Raw genomic sequence first — 18,984 nt, forward strand, 5'->3', positions numbered from 1 at the left:
ATGTGGCCTAGTCAAAGCCAAGACTTTAATGCAATTGAGAACCTATGGTCAGACTTGAAGATTGTTGTCACAGAGGAAACCATCTAACTTGAAGGAGCTGGAGCAGTTTTTCCTTGAGGAATGGGCTAAAATTCCAGTGGCCAGAGGTAGAAAGCTCATAGAGACTTAGGCTACTTTCACACTAGCGTCGGTACGGGGCCATCGCCATGCGTCGGCCCGACGTACAGACGCAAACTGCAAAAAAAAATGAACAACGGGGGCAGCGGATGCAGTTTTACAATGCATCCGCTGCCCCATTGTAAGGTCCGGGGAGGAGCGGGCGGAGTTCCGGCCACGCATGCGTGGTTGGAAATGGTGGACATGATGCACAAAAAAAGTTACATGCAACGTTTTTCTGTGCCGACGGTCCGCCAAAACACGACGCATCCGTGGCATGACGGATGCGACATGTGGCCATACGTCGCAATGCGTTGGCTAATACAAGTCTATGGAAAAAAAAAACGCATCCTGCGGGCAACTTTGCGGTTTTTCTCCAAAACGACGCATTGCGACGTATGTCACATAACTATAGTGTGAAAATAGCCTTATCCAAAGCGACTTGCAGCTGTAATTGCCGCAAAAACGAGGCTCTAGATAGTACTAACTTTAGGAGGGTGAATAGTTATGCACACTGAAGCTTTAAAGTTATTTTGTCCTATTTGTTGTTTGCTTCACAATAAAAAGAAAACCAAATGTTTACAGTTCTGGGCATGTTCTTTACATGACCTGGTGATAACCTACAAAAAACTGTGACATTCTAGGATGTGAGGTAGCAAAACACGAAAAATACCAAGGAGGGTGAATACTTTCGCAGGCCACTGTAGGTGGCAGAAGAGTTCCTATCCTCTTCCTTCTTGAAGAGACAATTTGCACATTACAAATACAACACATACCCATTATAGTCCATGATGCGTTTCACACGTCTGTGTTTCTTTTTTGAGGACTGAATGTCCTGCAATAAATCACGGAGACGTGCGTTTTTGATCTCAGTCACGCATCAAAATTACTAATACAAATCTATTGGTCTGTGAAAGTCACAAACAGCAGACGCATGGCATAAGTGTACAGTCCCTGATTAACATTGCAGTTTATAGGTAAAGGTCTGTAATATATTTATTTTCAAATGCGAACATTACAGATGTTAAAAATTGAAATTTTGCTTACATGAAAAATCACAGAGGACTGAATGAGGCCTAAAATACAGTGTTTATTTTTCAATTTCCTTAATGTAAACTTTTATAAATGGTGTTTTTGGGATGTCCCCCTCAGTCAGGTCACCTGTGTCCCACTATGAATGCAGACTATGTGAACAATACCATTCCTGTCATTCTGCAGTGAGTACAAGGGGCTGGTGAAGCACAGCGGAGGATGCCACTGCGGAGCCGTTCGTTTTGAGGTTTGGGCGTCTGCTGATCTCCATGTCTTTGACTGCAAGTAAGTTATGAAGAAATACAATGAGAAAGTCACTCATGCATCATTAATAGTATCACCCAGACCATGTGCCAGCACAAGGTAGTATATATACTGTAAACGTGATGTATTTGTCAATAAAAGCTTATAGGGGTTATCCAGGACTAAATAGGTAGTTTGCTAACAGAGGCATCTCCCTGCCTGTTGTACCCAGTGGCAGCTCATCGTGGTCACTGACCGCTCCTGACGGCGATTCAGCTGCTGCATGTCAATAGAGCAGCTCTTCTTCTTCCTTGCTCTGTCGATGGGGCGTGACTGAGGACGACATGCTGATTGACAGCCAGGTCACTCCGGCAGAGAAGCTGCTGCCCTGTCAATATGATGCTATAGGAGGCCACTGAATTGCCGGCAGGAGTGGTCTGAGCCAGCAGAGACCTGCGTTGGGCACAATAGTTAGCAAATACCTGTCTTTTAGTTCTTAGACTCATAGTAAAAAAAAAATGAAAGTCCTGAATAACCCCTTTAAAAGCTTCTGAAATGTTCATAATTGTACTTCAGTAACCATAGAAACATCTGACTAAAAGATCTAAAAACACTAAAGCTGCACAGTCTGTGAAAAGCAAAATTTTTGTCACTGTACCCATCAGTGTCACATAGTGAACGTGGAAAGGTTATGTACTTTAAGGAAAATGATATTGCTTTTTTGTGCTTTGTGAAACACAATTTTGCAGGGGAATGCCTTCTCTGTCCCAACGTTAACCCTGTCGTTTTACGTCAGTCATTCAGTTGAATGGTTGGACATGGAAAGCTCTATGTTTCCAGAGCAGCTTTTCATTCTGGCTCACAATGTGAAGACTTTGTGCAAATGCTTTATAGGGTGGCGATACATTGTCTCCCCACACACAGGCTCTCCATGCGTGTGCTGTGACAGTGACACAGCCACGACACATGCAGCTGCGGAGCCGATCAGCCGGAGCGCTCCATGTATCCGGGTTCCCTCTGCAGCTTATTCGGTAAGCACTATAAGACCCGATCAAATTCGCTCAACTCTAATTGTCAAACACCCCATCAAGATTAAGCGTAATATCGTGAAAAAAGTTCCCTCGTTATGTTCCAAACAGCCAAAACATTGTTCCATTATACATACATTTGTGTGATGCAGTTTAACTTACTATAGATTTATTTTTTAGCTGCAGCATTTGTGTGAAGAAGCAGAATCGCCATTTCATCGTCCCTTCATCGCGCTTCAAGTTACTGAAGGTAGCATCTATTTTTCCATTTCGCTCAGCTGAGGCCCAGCATGTGCACATTTTTTTTTTTTAGCTTTCTTCTTTTGTTCTGTTCAAATTTATGTATTAATGAACGTAACCATGAAATCATTACGAGCTGCCAATTTCAGGAAGGTGGTGAACAAGAATAATCCTGATAAAATGTAGGAAATTATAAACCATAAGAATAAAATAAAGTGATAGATCTGTCCTGGAGCATAGGACACGATTCACATCATTATAAGAGACCTGGATAGGAGACCAGGATACGAGACCAGGATAAGAGACCAGGATACGAGACCAGGATAAGAGACCAGGATAATAGACCAGGATAATAGACCTGGATACGAGACCAGGATACGAGACCAGGATACGAGACCAGGATACGAGACCAGGATAAGAGACCAGGATAAGAGACCAGGATACGAGACCAGGATACGAGACCTGGATACGAGACCTGGATACGAGACCAGGATACGAGACCAGGATAAGAGACCAGGATAATAGACCAGGATAATAGACCTGGATAATAGACCAGGATACGAGACCAGGATACGAGACCAGGATAAGAGACCTGGATACGAGACCAGGATACGAGACCAGGATAAGAGACCAGGATAATAGACCAGGATAATAGACCTGGATACGAGACCAGGATACGAGACCAGGATACGAGACCAGGATAAGAGACCAGGATAATAGACCTGGATACGAGACCAGGATACGAGACCAGGATAACAGACCAGGATAAGAGACCAGGATAAGAGACCAGGATAGGAGACCAGGATACGGGACCAGGATAACAGACCAGGGTACAGGACCAGGATACCAGACCAGGATACCAGACCAGGATAACAGACCAGGGTACGGGACCAGGATAAGAGACCAGGATACGAGACCAGGATAAGAGACCAGGATAATAGACCTGGATACGAGACCAGGATACGAGACCAGGATAACAGACCAGGATAAGAGACCAGGATAAGAGACCAGGATAGGAGACCAGGATACGGGACCAGGATACGGGACCAGGATAACAGACCAGGGTACAGGACCAGGATACCAGACCAGGATACCAGACCAGGATAACAGACCAGGGTACGGGACCAGGATAAGAGACCAGGATACGAGACCAGGATACGGGACCAGGATAACAGACCAGGATACGAGACCAGGAAAAGAGACCAGGATACGGGACCAGGATAACAGACCAGGATACGAGACCAGGATAAGAGACCAGGATACGGGACCAGGATAACAGACCAGGATACGGGACCAGGATAACAGACCAGGATAGGAGACCAGGATAAGAGACCAGGATACGGGACCAGGATAAGAGACCAGGATACGAGACCAGGATACGGGACCAGGATACGAGACCAGGATATGGGACCAGGATAACAGACCAGGATACGAGACCAGGATACGGGACCAGGATAACAGACCAGGATACGGGACCAGGACACGAGACCAGGATACGAGACCAGGATACGAGACCAGGATAACAGACCAGGATACGGGACCAGGATAACAGACCAGGATAACAGACCAGGATACGGAACCAGGACACGAGACCAGGATAACAGACCAGGATACGAGACCAGGATAACAGACCAGGATACGGGACCAGGATAACAGACCAGGATACGAGACCAGGATAACAGACCAGGATACGGGACCAGGACACGAGACCAGGATACGAGACCAGGGTACGAGACCAGGATACGAGACCAGGATACGAGACCAGGATAATAGTCCAGGATACGGGACCAGGATAACAGACCAGGATACGGGACCAGGATAACAGACCAGGATACGAGACCAGGACACGAGACCAGGACACGAGACCAGGATAACAGACCAGGACACGAGACCAGGATACGAGACCAGGATACGGGACCAGGATAACAGACCAGGACACGAGACCAGGACACGGGACCAAGATAACAGACCAGGATGCGAGACCAGGATAACAGATCAGGACACGATACCAGGATACGGGACCAGGATAACAGACCAGGATAACAGACCAGGATACGGGACAGGACACGAGACCAGGATACGGGACCAGGATAACAGACCGGGATACGGGACAGGACACGAGACCAGGATACGGGACCAGGATAACAGACCAGGATACGAGACCAGGATACGAGACCAGGATACGACACCAGGATACGACACCAGGTAAGAAACCAGGATACGACACCAGGATAACAGACCAGGATAACAGACCAGGATAACAGACCAGGATACGGGACCAGGATACCAGACCAGGATACCAGACCAGGATACCAGACCAGGATACCAGACCAGGATGATATGAGCATGCTGTAATGCCCTGATATAGGGACTCCTGCAATACAGAGCTCCTAGTCTATATTCACCACTGTCCTAGAGAGCAAAAAGTGTTGAGATGTCAGTAAGGCTAGGTTCACACTAGCGTTGCGCCGCCCTGCGTCGGCGACGCAACGCGCGACGCACGTAAAAACGCGCGCAAACGCGCGCAAAAACGCGCGCGTTTTGCGACGCGTGCGTCGTTTTTGACGAAAATCGGACGCACAGAAAATGCTACAATGTAGCGTTTTCTTGCGTCCGACGCTAGCGTCGGAAACGACGCACGTGGCGAAAAACGCCACCAAAACAACGCACGCGTGCCCTATGTTAAACATAGGGGCGCGTCGCCGCTGCGTCGCCGGCGCAACAGCGACGCACATTGGCGGAACGCCAATGTGAACGTAGCCTAAGTGATGATCCTTGATTTCTTTTCGTTATCATCTTCTGGATTTATGATCTTTCCTTTAAAATGTTTTCCTTCCTTACAACGGTCACTAATTATTTCATTTACAAAATTCATCTGGTAAAGAAAAACTCATTTGTGATACGGCCAACTAATTGCAACACTCTGTTTTTTTGCCATTTTTAAGAATATAAGGCTCTGCTTAGACCACACTTCCATCTGAGGTATCCTGTACATCAGGAGTATTTCTCCATTATATTCCCTTGACTTAAGTTTTTCTCATACAATGGATAAAAGGCATAAGTACACCCTCTTGGAATTCTAGGGTTTTACATATCAGGAATTCTGCCACCATCATCTGAAAGCTGCATAATGTAGGAAGAGAGACCCTGATTCCAGCAATGTGTCACTTAGTTTACTGGGTGCAGCAGTTCTGATACAATCAGGGTATGTGCACACGATCAGGAATTGGCAGCACATATCCGCTGCATCCAAAGCGCTGCCGGCTATTGAACGCAGGTGATTCCGCATGTGATCACTGAACCATGTGGATTCACCGCTTCCAATACAGTTTGCGGGTGAAATTTATCTTGTGGAGGCTCGCGTCTCTGCAAAAGAAATTGACATGCTGCGGTCTGGAAAAACGCACCACATGTCCGTCTCCGTGGGTGAGCCGGACGCCTATGGACGTATTGTGGACACGAGATTTCCTGAAATCCCATCCACTATGCTGTAATATCTGGACGTTCCACAAGTTTGCAGCGTCCAACCTGCAGCGTTTACTGATCGTATGCACATACTCTCAGAGTTTTCTCTGCAGTAGATGTAGCAGAGCTCAGAAAGCTAACCCCACCCGCAGCTTACCATGTACACTGTATAGTGACAGAGTACTGCTAATCAGTGCTGAAGGCGTGGTTGGACCAGGAGGAACGTGGCAGCTAGTCTGGCAGTGATAAACTGTTTTTTTTAATCTACTTCTGATAAAACACTTCTTGTATTGAAACAACACACAACTTAGTAAGTGACTCATCTCTGGAATCAGTGTTTCAGCCCCTACCTCAATCAAACTAAGAAAAAAATAGCTGCACTGTGAAATGCAAAACATTAAATCTAGAAAATTGGAACTGCACTCCTGCCATAAAAAATAAGTGGATGCTATCATATATACATATGATATATAGAAAAATGAAACTGCAATATTGCTACAGAAAAACTTTCTATAAAACAAAACTGAAGGTAAATTGGTCAATTTATAGGCCAAGTACCTTCAATTTTTTGTAGCAAATTGTAGACTTTTCAGCCCAGGAGAGGACTCATGTCAGGTTAGGTTCCCCACAAGAAGGTACGCCTTGCTGATGGGCCCCCATAAATTGACTGATATATTTGACTGGGTCTCTTTTCAGTACTTTACTGCAATTTATAAAGATAACTGGTTGCTTTAATTCAATAGATATTTTCATTGCTATCTTCTACTTAATAAAAATCCTTGCTGGTCACGAGATGGGCAAAAGCGTGTACGGCTCATTACAGTCCAGGATACAGAGCTGTGTCTCGGAACGAGTCGTGCACCTGTGTGTCCAATACAAGATCAGTCTGGCAGAGGGGATATCATCATGATGTGCGGGCCCGGCTGCGCTGATGAGATACAGAGTATAAACTAGGCTTTTTTTTATTCTACCCAACGCGTTTCATGTCTTAAGGTTGAGAAAGGCACCGAAACGCGTTGGTTGAATAAAAAAAACCCTTTGCTTATACTCTCTGGATCTCACCTTTTCCATGAGCGCAGTGCGGCCCGATCATCACGGTAATACCCGCTTTGCCAAACTGCATTCTGAACACTACTCTCCTCCAGCCACGGGGCTGCACATCAGGCTTCTTCAGGTGCTGTGTCCATACACATCCCTTACAGGTGAGCGCTACTATCAGCCTCAATCTGCCCTATCTGTGCCCGGTTATCCCATCACATGATCAGGACAGACTTATATCCCATGGATGGGAGTTATTGATAAATGACTGCAAGCAGAATTTTGAAGGAATAATGCAGAAGTGACACTTTATGTTAATTGTGACTTTTGAATCTTCAGGGTGCAAATAACCTCACAACCTACACGTTCAACACCAACAAAGCACAGCATACGTTCTGCAAGACCTGCGGCGTCCAGAGTTTCTACACCCCTCGCTCCAACCCCGATGGCTATGGTAAGTCATAAGTGATGGCTCTACGTCCCCCTGTGCTGCCACCACTGTTCCTCCGCACCAATATAGCCCTGTCGCATCAGCGCTTTATTCTAATCCATCCACTATTCAGTACTCAATACTAAATTATACAATCTAAAATATGAGAATGTCCATTATACTTAACGGCAAAGAGCAGAACTGACGAGTGAACAGTAAAGTCAGCCATCAAAATCAATGTCGGCCAAACCCACCGATATTGGCAGGACAGGCACACCATCTGTTGTTGGACCTGAATGATCAAAAATTCTAAATTCCTTATCCAAAAAACTAACAAAATGGGCATTTTGGGGAAATATGACCCCTTAATTATGCCTGGTAGAGCCTCGATGACCAGCCATTTTTTTTATATTACTGTTGTAATGCAGGAGGACATAATGAGTTTTTTTTCTATTTTACTTGCATGATTGTTCAAGGCAGAAAATGTCATACCAGTGCTTGGGAATCCATTTAAATTACTGTGTCATTTCTATAGATTTTAAAATATAGTTTTGTGAATATAACTGTTCATTTAATTCAGGATATTACATCTTCTACTGGGACATAACTAGAATATAGGATTCCCTAGTAAAATTACACCATCTAATTACAGGAAGCTTATAGAGCAACCATCGTTTCAAGTTATATTTCCGAAATCACATTGTGCTACTTTACTGATTATTAACGCCTTACCATAGACTTAACTTATATTTCAGAAATCAATAGTACACATGAAAATAAGCAACTTTGTAATAAATCTTATCAGAGAAATCTGCATCTTTCTCTGCCAAAATAGATCAGTCCTTAGCAAAACTCTCAATTCTGGGGTAAAATCTGTATTCAGTGAAGACTCTTCCATTACTGAGATAGGAGATGAGAGGCGCTACTGATGAGATTCTATGTAGATAAAATATATATACGGTGTATATATATATATATATATATATATATATATATATATATATATATATATTGAACCCCATCATAAATCTCAGGGGGGTGTTGCATTTCATTTTATTGTGTACTTTTACATGGTACCTGGGGGGTTAAGAGGAGGAAAACATCCCCTGCAGAGCTCAGCTGAGTCTGCTACAAAAACATGGTGGCTGCTGCCCTGCAAAAACAGGGCTACACCAGGGCACAGATTGTGTATGATATTGCAGCTCAGCCCCCCATTAACTTCAGTGGTGCCAACCTACAGTATATGCACCCATGATGGAAAAATCCATTATAGATTTGTTGTGCAAAGCTGCATGCACTACATTCTACATACAGGGATAGTAGACACAGTGATGTCACAGTACAGAGATAATAGACAATGATGTTATAGTACGGGGATAATAGACAGTGATGTGACAGTATGGGGATAAAAGATGAGGTGACACTACAGGGATAACACAATGATGTCATAGTACAGGGGTAATAGGAGTGATGTCACAGTACATAGTGATGTCACAGTACAGGGATAATACATAGTGATGTCACAGGACAGAGATAATACACAGTCATGTCAATGTACAGGGTTAGTAGTGATGTCACAGTATGGGGATAATAAATAGTGATGTGACACAGTACAGGAATAATGGATAGTGATGTCACAGTATGGGGATAATAAATAGTGATGTGACACAGTACAGGCATAATAGACAGTAATGTCACAGTACAGGGATAACAGCGATGCCACAGTACAGAGATACTAGACAGTGTCGTCAGTACAGGGATAACAGATGATGTCACAGTACAGGAATAATGGACAATGATGTCATAATACAGGGATACTAGAAAGTGATGTCACAGCAGAGATAAGACAGTGATGTCACAGTACAGGGATAATAGCTTATGTCACAGCAGAGATAATACACAGTGATGTCACAGTACAGAGATAATACATAGTGATGTCACAGTACAGGGATAATACACAGTGATGTCACAGCAGAGATAATACACAGTGATGTCACAGTACAGAGATAATACATAGTGATGTCACAGTACAGGGATAATACATAGTGATGTCACAGTACAGGGATAATACATAGTGATGTCACAGTACAGGGATAATAGCTTATGTCACAGCAGAGATAATACACAGTGATGTCACAGTACAGGGATAATACATAGTGATGTCACAGCAGAGATAATACACAGTGATGTCACAGTACAGAGATAATACACAGTGATGTCACAGTACAGGGATAATACATAGTGATGTCACAGTACAGGGATAATACATAGTGATGTCACAGTACAGGGATAATACATAGTGATGTCACAGTACAGGGATAATACATAGTGATGTCACAGTACAGGGATAATACACAGTGATGTCACAGTACAGGGATAATACATAGTGATGTCACAGTACAGGGATAATACACAGTGATGTCACAGTACAGGGATAATACACAGTGATGTCACAGTACAGGGATAATACATAGTGATGTCACAGTACAGGGATAATACATAGTGATGTCACAGCAGAGAGAATACACAGTGATGTCACAGTACAGGTATAATACACAGTGATGTCACAGTACAGGGATAATACACAGTGATGTCACAGTACAGGGATAATACACAGTGATGTCACAGTACAGGGATAATAGACAGTGATGACACAGCACAGGGATAATACATAGTGATGTCACAGTACAGGTATAATACATAGTGATGTCACAGTACAGAGATAATACATAGTGATGTCACAGTACAGGTATAATACATAGTGATGTCACAGTACAGGTATAATACATAGTGATGTCACAGTACAGGGATAATACAGAGTGATGTCACAGTACAGGGATAATACATAGTGATGTCACAGTACAGGTATAATACATAGTGATGTCACAGTACAGGTATAATACATAGTGATGTCACAGTACAGGGATAATACAGAGTGATGTCACAGTACAGAGATAATACATAGTGATGTCACAGTACAGGGATAATACATAGTGATGTCACAGTACAGGTATAATACATAGTGATGTCACAGTACAGGGATAATACATAGTGATGTCACAGTACAGGGATAATACACAGTGATGTCACAGTACAGGGATAATACATAGTGATGTCACAGTACAGGAATAATAGACAGTGATGTCACAGCACAGGGATAATACATAGTGATGTCACAGCAGAGAGAATACACAGTGATGTCACAGTACAGGAATAATAGACAGTGATGTCACAGCACAGGGATAATAGACAGTGATGTCACAGTACAGGGATAACACATAGTGATGTCACAGTACAGGGATAATACATAGTGATGTCACAGTACAGGGATAATACATAGTGATGTCACAGCAGAGAGAATACACAGTGATGTCACAGTACAGGAATAATAGACAGTGATGTCACAGCACAGGGATAATAGACAGTGATGTCACAGTACAGGGATAATACACAGTGATGTCACAGTACAGGGATAATACATAGTGATGTCACAGTACAGGGATAATACATAGTGATGTCACAGCAGAGAGAATACACAGTGATGTCACAGCACAGGAATAATAGACAGTGATGTCACAGTACAGGGATAATACATAGTGATGTCACAGTACAGGGATAATAGACAGTGATGTCACAGCACAGGGATAATACACAGTGATGTCACAGTACAGGGATAATAGACAGTGATGTCACAGCACAGGGATAATACACAGTGATGTCACAGTACAGGGATAATACATAGTGATGTCACAGTACAGGGATAATAGACAGTGATGTCACAGCACAGGGATAATACACAGTGATGTCACAGTACAGGGATAATACATAGTGATGTCACAGTACAGGAATAATACACAGTGATGTCACAGTACAGGGATAATAGACAGTGATGTCACAGTACAGGGATAATACATAGTGATGTCACAGCACAGGGATAATACACAGTGATGTCACAGTACAGGGATAATACATAGTGATGTCACAGTACAGGAATAATACACAGTGATGTCACAGTACAGGGATAATACATAGTGATGTCACAGTACAGGGATAATAGACAGTGATGTCACAGTACAGGGATAATACATAGTGATGTCACAGTACAGGGATAATAGACAGTGATGTCACAGCACAGGGATAATACATAGTGATGTCACAGCACAGGGATAATAGACAGTGATGTCACAGCACAGGGATAATACATAGTGATGTCACAGCACAGGGATAATAGACAGTGATGTCACAGCACAGGGATAATACACAGTGATGTCACAGTACAGGGATAACACATAGTGATGTCACAGTACAGGGATAACACATAGTGATGTCACAGTACAGGGATAATACATAGTGATGTCACAGTACAGGGATAATACATAGTGATGTCACAGCACAGGGATAATAGACAGTGATGTCACAGCACAGGGATAATACACAGTGATGTCACAGTACAGGGATAACACATAGTGATGTCACAGTACAGGGATAATACATAGTGATGTCACAGTACAGGGATAATACATAGTGATGTCACAGTACAGGGATAATACATAGTGATGTCATAGTACAGGGATAATACATAGTGATGTCACAGTACAGGAATAATAGACAGTGATGTCACAGCACAGGGATAATACACAGTGATGTCACAGTACAGGGATAACACATAGTGATGTCACAGTACAGGGATAATACATAGTGATGTCACAGTACAGGGATAATACATAGTGATGTCACAGTACAGGGATAATACATAGTGATGTCACAGTACAGGGATAATACATAGTGATGTCACAGTACAGGGATAATACACAGTGATGTCACAGTACAGGGATAATACATAGTGATGTCACAGTACAGGGATAATAGACAGTGATGTCACAGCACAGGGATAATACATAGTGATGTCACAGCACAGGGATAATAGACAGTGATGTCACAGCACAGGGATAATACACAGTGATGTCACAGTACAGGGATAACACACAGTGATGTCACAGTACAGGGATAACACATAGTGATGTCACAGTACAGGGATAATACATAGTGATGTCACAGTACAGGGATAATACATAGTGATGTCACAGCACAGGGATAATAGACAGTGATGTCACAGCACAGGGATAATACACAGTGATGTCACAGTACAGGGATAACACATAGTGATGTCACAGTACAGGGATAATACATAGTGATGTCACAGTACAGGGATAATACATAGTGATGTCACAGTACAGGGATAATACATAGTGATGTCACAGTACAGGGATAATACATAGTGATGTCACAGTACAGGAATAATAGACAGTGATGTCACAGCACAGGGATAATACACAGTGATGTCACAGTACAGGGATAACACATAGTGATGTCACAGTACAGGGATAATACATAGTGATGTCACAGTACAGGGATAATACATAGTGATGTCACAGTACAGGGATAATACATAGTGATGTCACAGTACAGGGATAATACATAGTGATGTCACAGCAGAGAGAATACACAGTGATGTCACAGTATAGGAATAATACATAGTGATGTCACACTACAGGAATAATGGACAATGATGTCACAGCACGTATGCACTGTTCTGTAATAGATCACTCAGTACAAACAGGCTACCATTGTTCTGACAATACGAGCCCTATTAAGGCTAAGTTCACATTAGCGCTTGAATCATCAGCGTGCTGCTGCGGACTTCTTTCCTTAGCTCCGCCTACTCTGCATGCATCATGTGTACCTATCTTTAACATTGGGTACGCAGGTACATGCGTTGTATGTGGATGCGTCCACTTGCGTCGTTTGGACGTGCCTGTCGAATGCAAGAAAATGCAACATGTTGCGTTTGGTGGTCATGTCAAAATGACGCACGCGGAGGTATCCGAATACAACGCATGTCCCTGCGTACCCAATGTTAAAGATAGGTACGCAGGACGCATGCAGAGTAGGCGGAGCTAAGGAAAGAAGTCCGCAGCACCATGCTGTGGGCTCAAACGCTAATGTGAACCTGGCCTTACAGAGGACGATGCATCGGCAAGAACAGCACAAAAGATCATTTTACCTGATGAACAAGCATTAAGCTTCTTATTGGAGTAATCAGCAGCCTGTTTACTTCAAAAGATTACTGTGAAATGAGTGTTCGTAGGGACGCTTGTTCACAATAATCTTGCAGGGTACATAGACCTTTAGACTGGCTTTAGTCATTAGCTGACTGTTGATCGCTTTTTTCCTGACTTCTCATTAGACTTCCATACTAGGCTGAAGGTGTTTGGCTTCTCAGTAGGAGAGGAAGGCTCAGTGCACACTGCATTAATGCACTTAGTCATAAGTATATGACGATAAAAGTTTACAGTTTATAGTCCAAATTCTCACCGACTCCTTATCACCAGAGGCCAAAAGTCTGCCGGCCACACACAATAGATGGCTGTCAGCTGAACTATGCTTTGGCTGACAGCCATAAAGGCTAACAACTCTCCTATACACAGGAACGCTCATGTCGCCACGTGCTCTGATGTCCTCTATCAGATATTTAAAAAGCTATTCTGCACTACAAAATCGAACATGCCCGATTTACGGCACATCTTCCACAACAGTCAGTTGCCCAAGACTCCCATACACATTAGAGTGGTGGCCAAACCCGTTGGCCGACTTTGTCCTTTGTCAGATCCCTCTGACGGCAGCTTATCTCATCCATAGAGAAAGATTTGTCCGGGCCCATCAATATCAGTAGGTCTGGCTAAAATACACCTAATGTGCATGGCCATACCCCAACACAGTCATTTCACAGCAGATGAATATTACATCTAGTTGTCTCATGTCCTCAGTGATTACCTTGCACTTGAATAGTGCAGGCACTAATGAAAACGAAATTTATGGGAATCTGTCAGCAGGTTTTTGCTATGTAATCTGAAATCGCCATAATTTAGGAACAGAGAGCCTGATTCTAGCGATGTGTCACTTACTGGGATGGGTTTTGCTGTTTGCAATACAATCAGTGTTTTATCAGCAGGAGATAATCACTAGAGGACTACTGGCCTCATGCCTACTAGTCCAACCTCTCCTCCAGCACTGATTAGCGACTGTCACTATACAATGTACAGAAAGCTGTGGCGTGCTTATACACAACTCAACGACTGTGATAGAATCACAGAAAACTGTTCTATCACAACGGCTGCACCCAGTAAACTAAGTGACACATTGCTGGAATTGGGCTCTCAGCCCTTACATCATGCTGCTGTCATATTACATATTAAAAACCTGCTGACGGATTCCCTTTAACCATAATGTTATAGTACACAATGCAACTAAGTGTACTGCAGAAGTAATATAAGCACAGCAGTGTCAAAGTAGAGAAATAATGCAATAAACCACAAAATAATTGTATTTTCAGGAAACCTTTGTCAGGGCACCTTGGTGGTCACAATACAACCCCATTGACTTGCATCTTTGGCCACACAGCCTTTGTTGCAGCCACAAGTTGCCACGTAGCCCGAGCCATATAAAGACACGGTGACTTATGTCCTAGTGTAGAATTCCTCTGTATTAATAGATAATAGTACAGACTCATTTCTATAAGAATCACTCTTGGGTCTGGTGGAATGATGATATACCGTATAATATATTGTTTGTCATTTTCAGGCATTGCTTCACACTGCCTCGATGAAGGGACAGTGCGCAGTGTCCACATGGAGCAGATCAATGGGAAAGAATGGGAGAAAGCTATGAAAGAGCACAAGACCATCCGCAACATGTCAAAGTCCTGAGAGCGTCCAGACACTTGTTTTAATTCTTAGTCATTTATAGGTTTCTGTCCATTTCTAGTTTTATACATTTCTGCCATCGTGGCCTGTCTTCAGTTTAGTGAATTAAATCTTTTCTATACAGTCATTAATATTTCTTCTGTGATATTTTTAAAGCCTATCTATCAGTGTAGAACAATGAGGCAGTGTGTAAGGCATAGTGCCAGCTGTGTTGTGCGACTGAAGCCAACAGAATCCATCAACTTTATAGGCACCATAAAGAACCATGGTCTAGTCAATAAAAAGTACTTACCTATCAATCCCTCTCTGCCCCCTCCTAGCACTTCCTAGGTCCCCCACTGGTCTCTGTGGTCCCTCTTTCCGCGGGGACTGGTGTTGCTCACTTGTTTGGTGAATGGTTAGCTAGAAGAGCAGTCACGGAGACCATCAAGGAGCAGGGAAACGCTGTGAGAGGAGCAGGGAAAATATTATTTTTAGGATTTTATTACAGCAGTCCACATGATTTTTGGGGCAATGCGACATTTCCCTCTAAATGGCCATAGTGGATGGTCAGAAGATTTATAGAAGACCCCAGTGCTACACAAAGCCTATGGCACCTGCATTTTCAAGGTCAGTGCGGGGTCCTAAGCTTGGACTACTACTAAGCATAAAATTATGGAACGGTCTATCAATATGCCATTACATTTTTACGTGGCAATACCCCAGAAATAAGTTTCTTTTTCCAAGCACGGTGATATGCCATTGTGGCAGAAATCTGGAATGGATTGAAGTGTTAGTCATGACATTGGTTAAATATTAATGGTCTCTTCTTTGGCTTAGTCGGGGGTGGGGAATATTTTTTCAGCCAAAGGCCATTTGGATATTTATACCATCCCTCAGGGGCCGTACACATTGTGTGATAACTCTGCCCACAAAGTACATCCTGACGCTGGCACTGGTGTCAGGACGTAATCATTCATTGCACGCTCCTCAGTGTTCAGCAGTGAACAGTGTGTGTGTGCTCACAGAGCAAGAATTAATGAGCCGGCGGTCGGCAAAATACAGCTGCCAACCCAAGCACTGCAGTCCCTGGGAATATGCCCAGGGGACAGATAAAAGGTCATCAAGGGCCGTAAACAGCCTTCAGGCCTGAGGTTCAGTCCGACACCCAGCACCTCCACTGGTGGATGCAAACAGTATATGGAGCAGAGCAGCAGAGCTATCTGCACCATGCAGTAATTGTGCTCTAGTACTGCAGCTCAGCTCCTATCCACTTTAATAGGAACTAATCTGAATAACCGGGCAGCGGCTCTACACAGTGCATGGGGTTGCGTTCTTCCAACTTCGTGCAACATCCAGCTGCTGCAATGGGAGCTGCTAAGATCTGATTGTCCATGGTTTTCGATCCACACAATGTGATACAAATGACAGACTATGTAAAAGCCATTATTGTCTCAGTTGTGGACAACCCCTTTAAATAAAATCCGAGTTAGGATGAACAAACAATTAAATATATCACTCTAAAAAAGGTTAAGAAATATTCTGAAAATTGTTATAAAACAGCTGAAAATGTAACAACTCATCTTATACATACCCATGAACCATTAGTTACTGTCTGGGTCACAGAACATCACTGCAGAGTATAAAGCAGACTGCCCAGGCGTTTATAGTCCAAAACGTCACTGCACAGTATACCAGCTGTGGGAGCGGAAGCCGGCCGTCAGAGACAGACTTCTCATAGTGAAGGCAGAGAGGGTTCATTACCCTCTCCGCCTTCCTGATCACTGTATACACAGCACTAAACAAGGTTCTTTTATGACGTTGCGAAGGGCACAATGTGTGAAATCTAAAAAAAAATAACGCTGCAACCCAACCCTCCTGGAAAAAAAGTGTTCAATATATAAAAATAATTACCGTATTATTGCTCAAAAAAATAAAGGGAAAACTTAAACAACAGAATATAACTTCAAGTAAATCAAACTTCTGTGAAATCAAACTGTCCACTTAGGAAACAACACTGATTGACAATCAGTTTCACATGCTGTTGTGCAAATGGAATAGACAATAGATGGAAATTATTGGCAATTATCAAGACACACTCAATAAAGCAGTGGTTCTGCAGGTGAGGACCACAGACCACATCTCAGTACCAATGCTTTCTGGCTGATGTTTTGGTCACTTTTGAATGTTGGTTGTGCTTTCACCCTCGTGGTAGCATGAGACGGAATCTACAACCCACACAAGTGGGTCAGGTAGTGCAGCTCATCCAGGATGGCACATCAATGTGAGCTGTGGCAAGAAGGTTTGCTGTGTCTGTCAGCGTAGTGTCCAAAGGCTGGAGGTGACAGAAGACAGGCCAGTACAACAGGAGATGTGGAGTGGGCCGTAGGAGAGCAACACCCCAGCTGCAGGACCGCTACCTCTGCCTTTGTGCAAGGAGGAACAGGAGGAGCACTGCCAGACCCCTGCAAAATGACCTCCAGCAGGCCACAAATGTGCATGTGTCTGCACAAACGGTTAGAAACTGACTCCATGAGGATGGTCTGAGTGCCCGACGTCCACAGATAGGGGTTGTGCTCACAGCCCAACACCGTGCAGGACGCTTGGCATTTGCCACAGAACACCAGGATTGGCAAATTCGCCACTGGCGCCCTGTGCTTTTCACACATGAAAGCAGGTTCATTCTGAGCACATGTGACAGACGTGACAGAGTCTGGAGACGCCATGGAGAGTGATCTGCTGCCTGCAACATCCTTCAGCATGGCCGGTTTGGCAGTGGGTCAGTAATGGTGTGGGGTGGCATTTCTTTGGAGGGCGGCACAGCCCTCCATGTGCTCTCCAGAGGTAGCCTGACTGCCATTAGGTACCAAGAGGAGATCCTCAGACACCCTGTGAGACCATATGCTGGTGCGGTTGGCCCTGGGTTCCTCCTTATACAGGACAATGCCAGACCTCATGTGGCTGGAGTGTATCAGCAGTTCCTGCAAGATGAAGGCATTGAAGCTATGGACTGGCCCGCCCGTTCCCCAGACCTGAATCCGATTGAGCACCTCTGGGACATCATGTCTCGCTCCATCCACCAACGTCACATTGCACCACAGACTGTGTAGGAGTTTGCGGATGCTTTAGTCCAGGTCTGGGTGGAGATCCCTCAGGAGACCATCCGCCTCCTCATCAGGAGCATGCCCAGGCATTGTTAAGTAGGGAGGTGATACAGGCACGTGGAGGCCACACACAATACTGAGCATTAGTGATGAGCGAGTGTACTCGTTGCTCGGGTTTTCCTGAGCACGCTCGAGTGACCTCTGAGTATTTGTTAGGGTTTGGAGATTAAGTTTTCAACGCCTCAGCTGCATGATTTACAGCTATTAGCCAACTTGATTACATGTGGGGATTCCCTAGCAACCAGGCAACCCCCACATGTACTCAGCCTGGCTAGTAGCTGTAAATCATTCTGCTGAGGCGATGAAAACTTAATCTCCGAACACTAACAAATACTCGGAGGTCACTCGAGCGTGCTCAGGAAAACCCGAGCAATGAGTACACTCGCTCATCACTACTGAGCATCCTTTCCTTGTCATGAGGCATTTCCACTGCATTTGGATCAGCC

The 18,984-nt window shown here is 43.9% G+C and overlaps 1 protein-coding gene across 1 annotated transcript in view; it reads left to right on the top strand.

Moving 5' to 3' along the window:
- LOC138672768 (centromere protein V-like) overlaps window positions 1-15,522 on the top strand; it is a 32,317-nt gene extending 16,795 nt beyond the window's left edge. Inside the window, exons 2-5 of the mRNA XM_069761104.1 lie at window positions 1,375-1,473; window positions 2,640-2,709; window positions 7,542-7,656; window positions 15,274-15,522. Of these exons, the coding sequence (XP_069617205.1) occupies window positions 1,375-1,473; window positions 2,640-2,709; window positions 7,542-7,656; window positions 15,274-15,398 (409 nt within the window). The 3' untranslated portion in view covers window positions 15,399-15,522. The remainder of the gene's footprint in view (window positions 1-1,374; window positions 1,474-2,639; window positions 2,710-7,541; window positions 7,657-15,273) is intronic.
- The last annotated feature ends 3,462 nt before the right edge of the window (window positions 15,523-18,984 follow it).

Source organism: Ranitomeya imitator, chromosome 3 (genome assembly GCF_032444005.1).
Source record: "Ranitomeya imitator isolate aRanImi1 chromosome 3, aRanImi1.pri, whole genome shotgun sequence".
NCBI classification, from domain to species: Eukaryota; Metazoa; Chordata; class Amphibia; order Anura; family Dendrobatidae; genus Ranitomeya; species Ranitomeya imitator.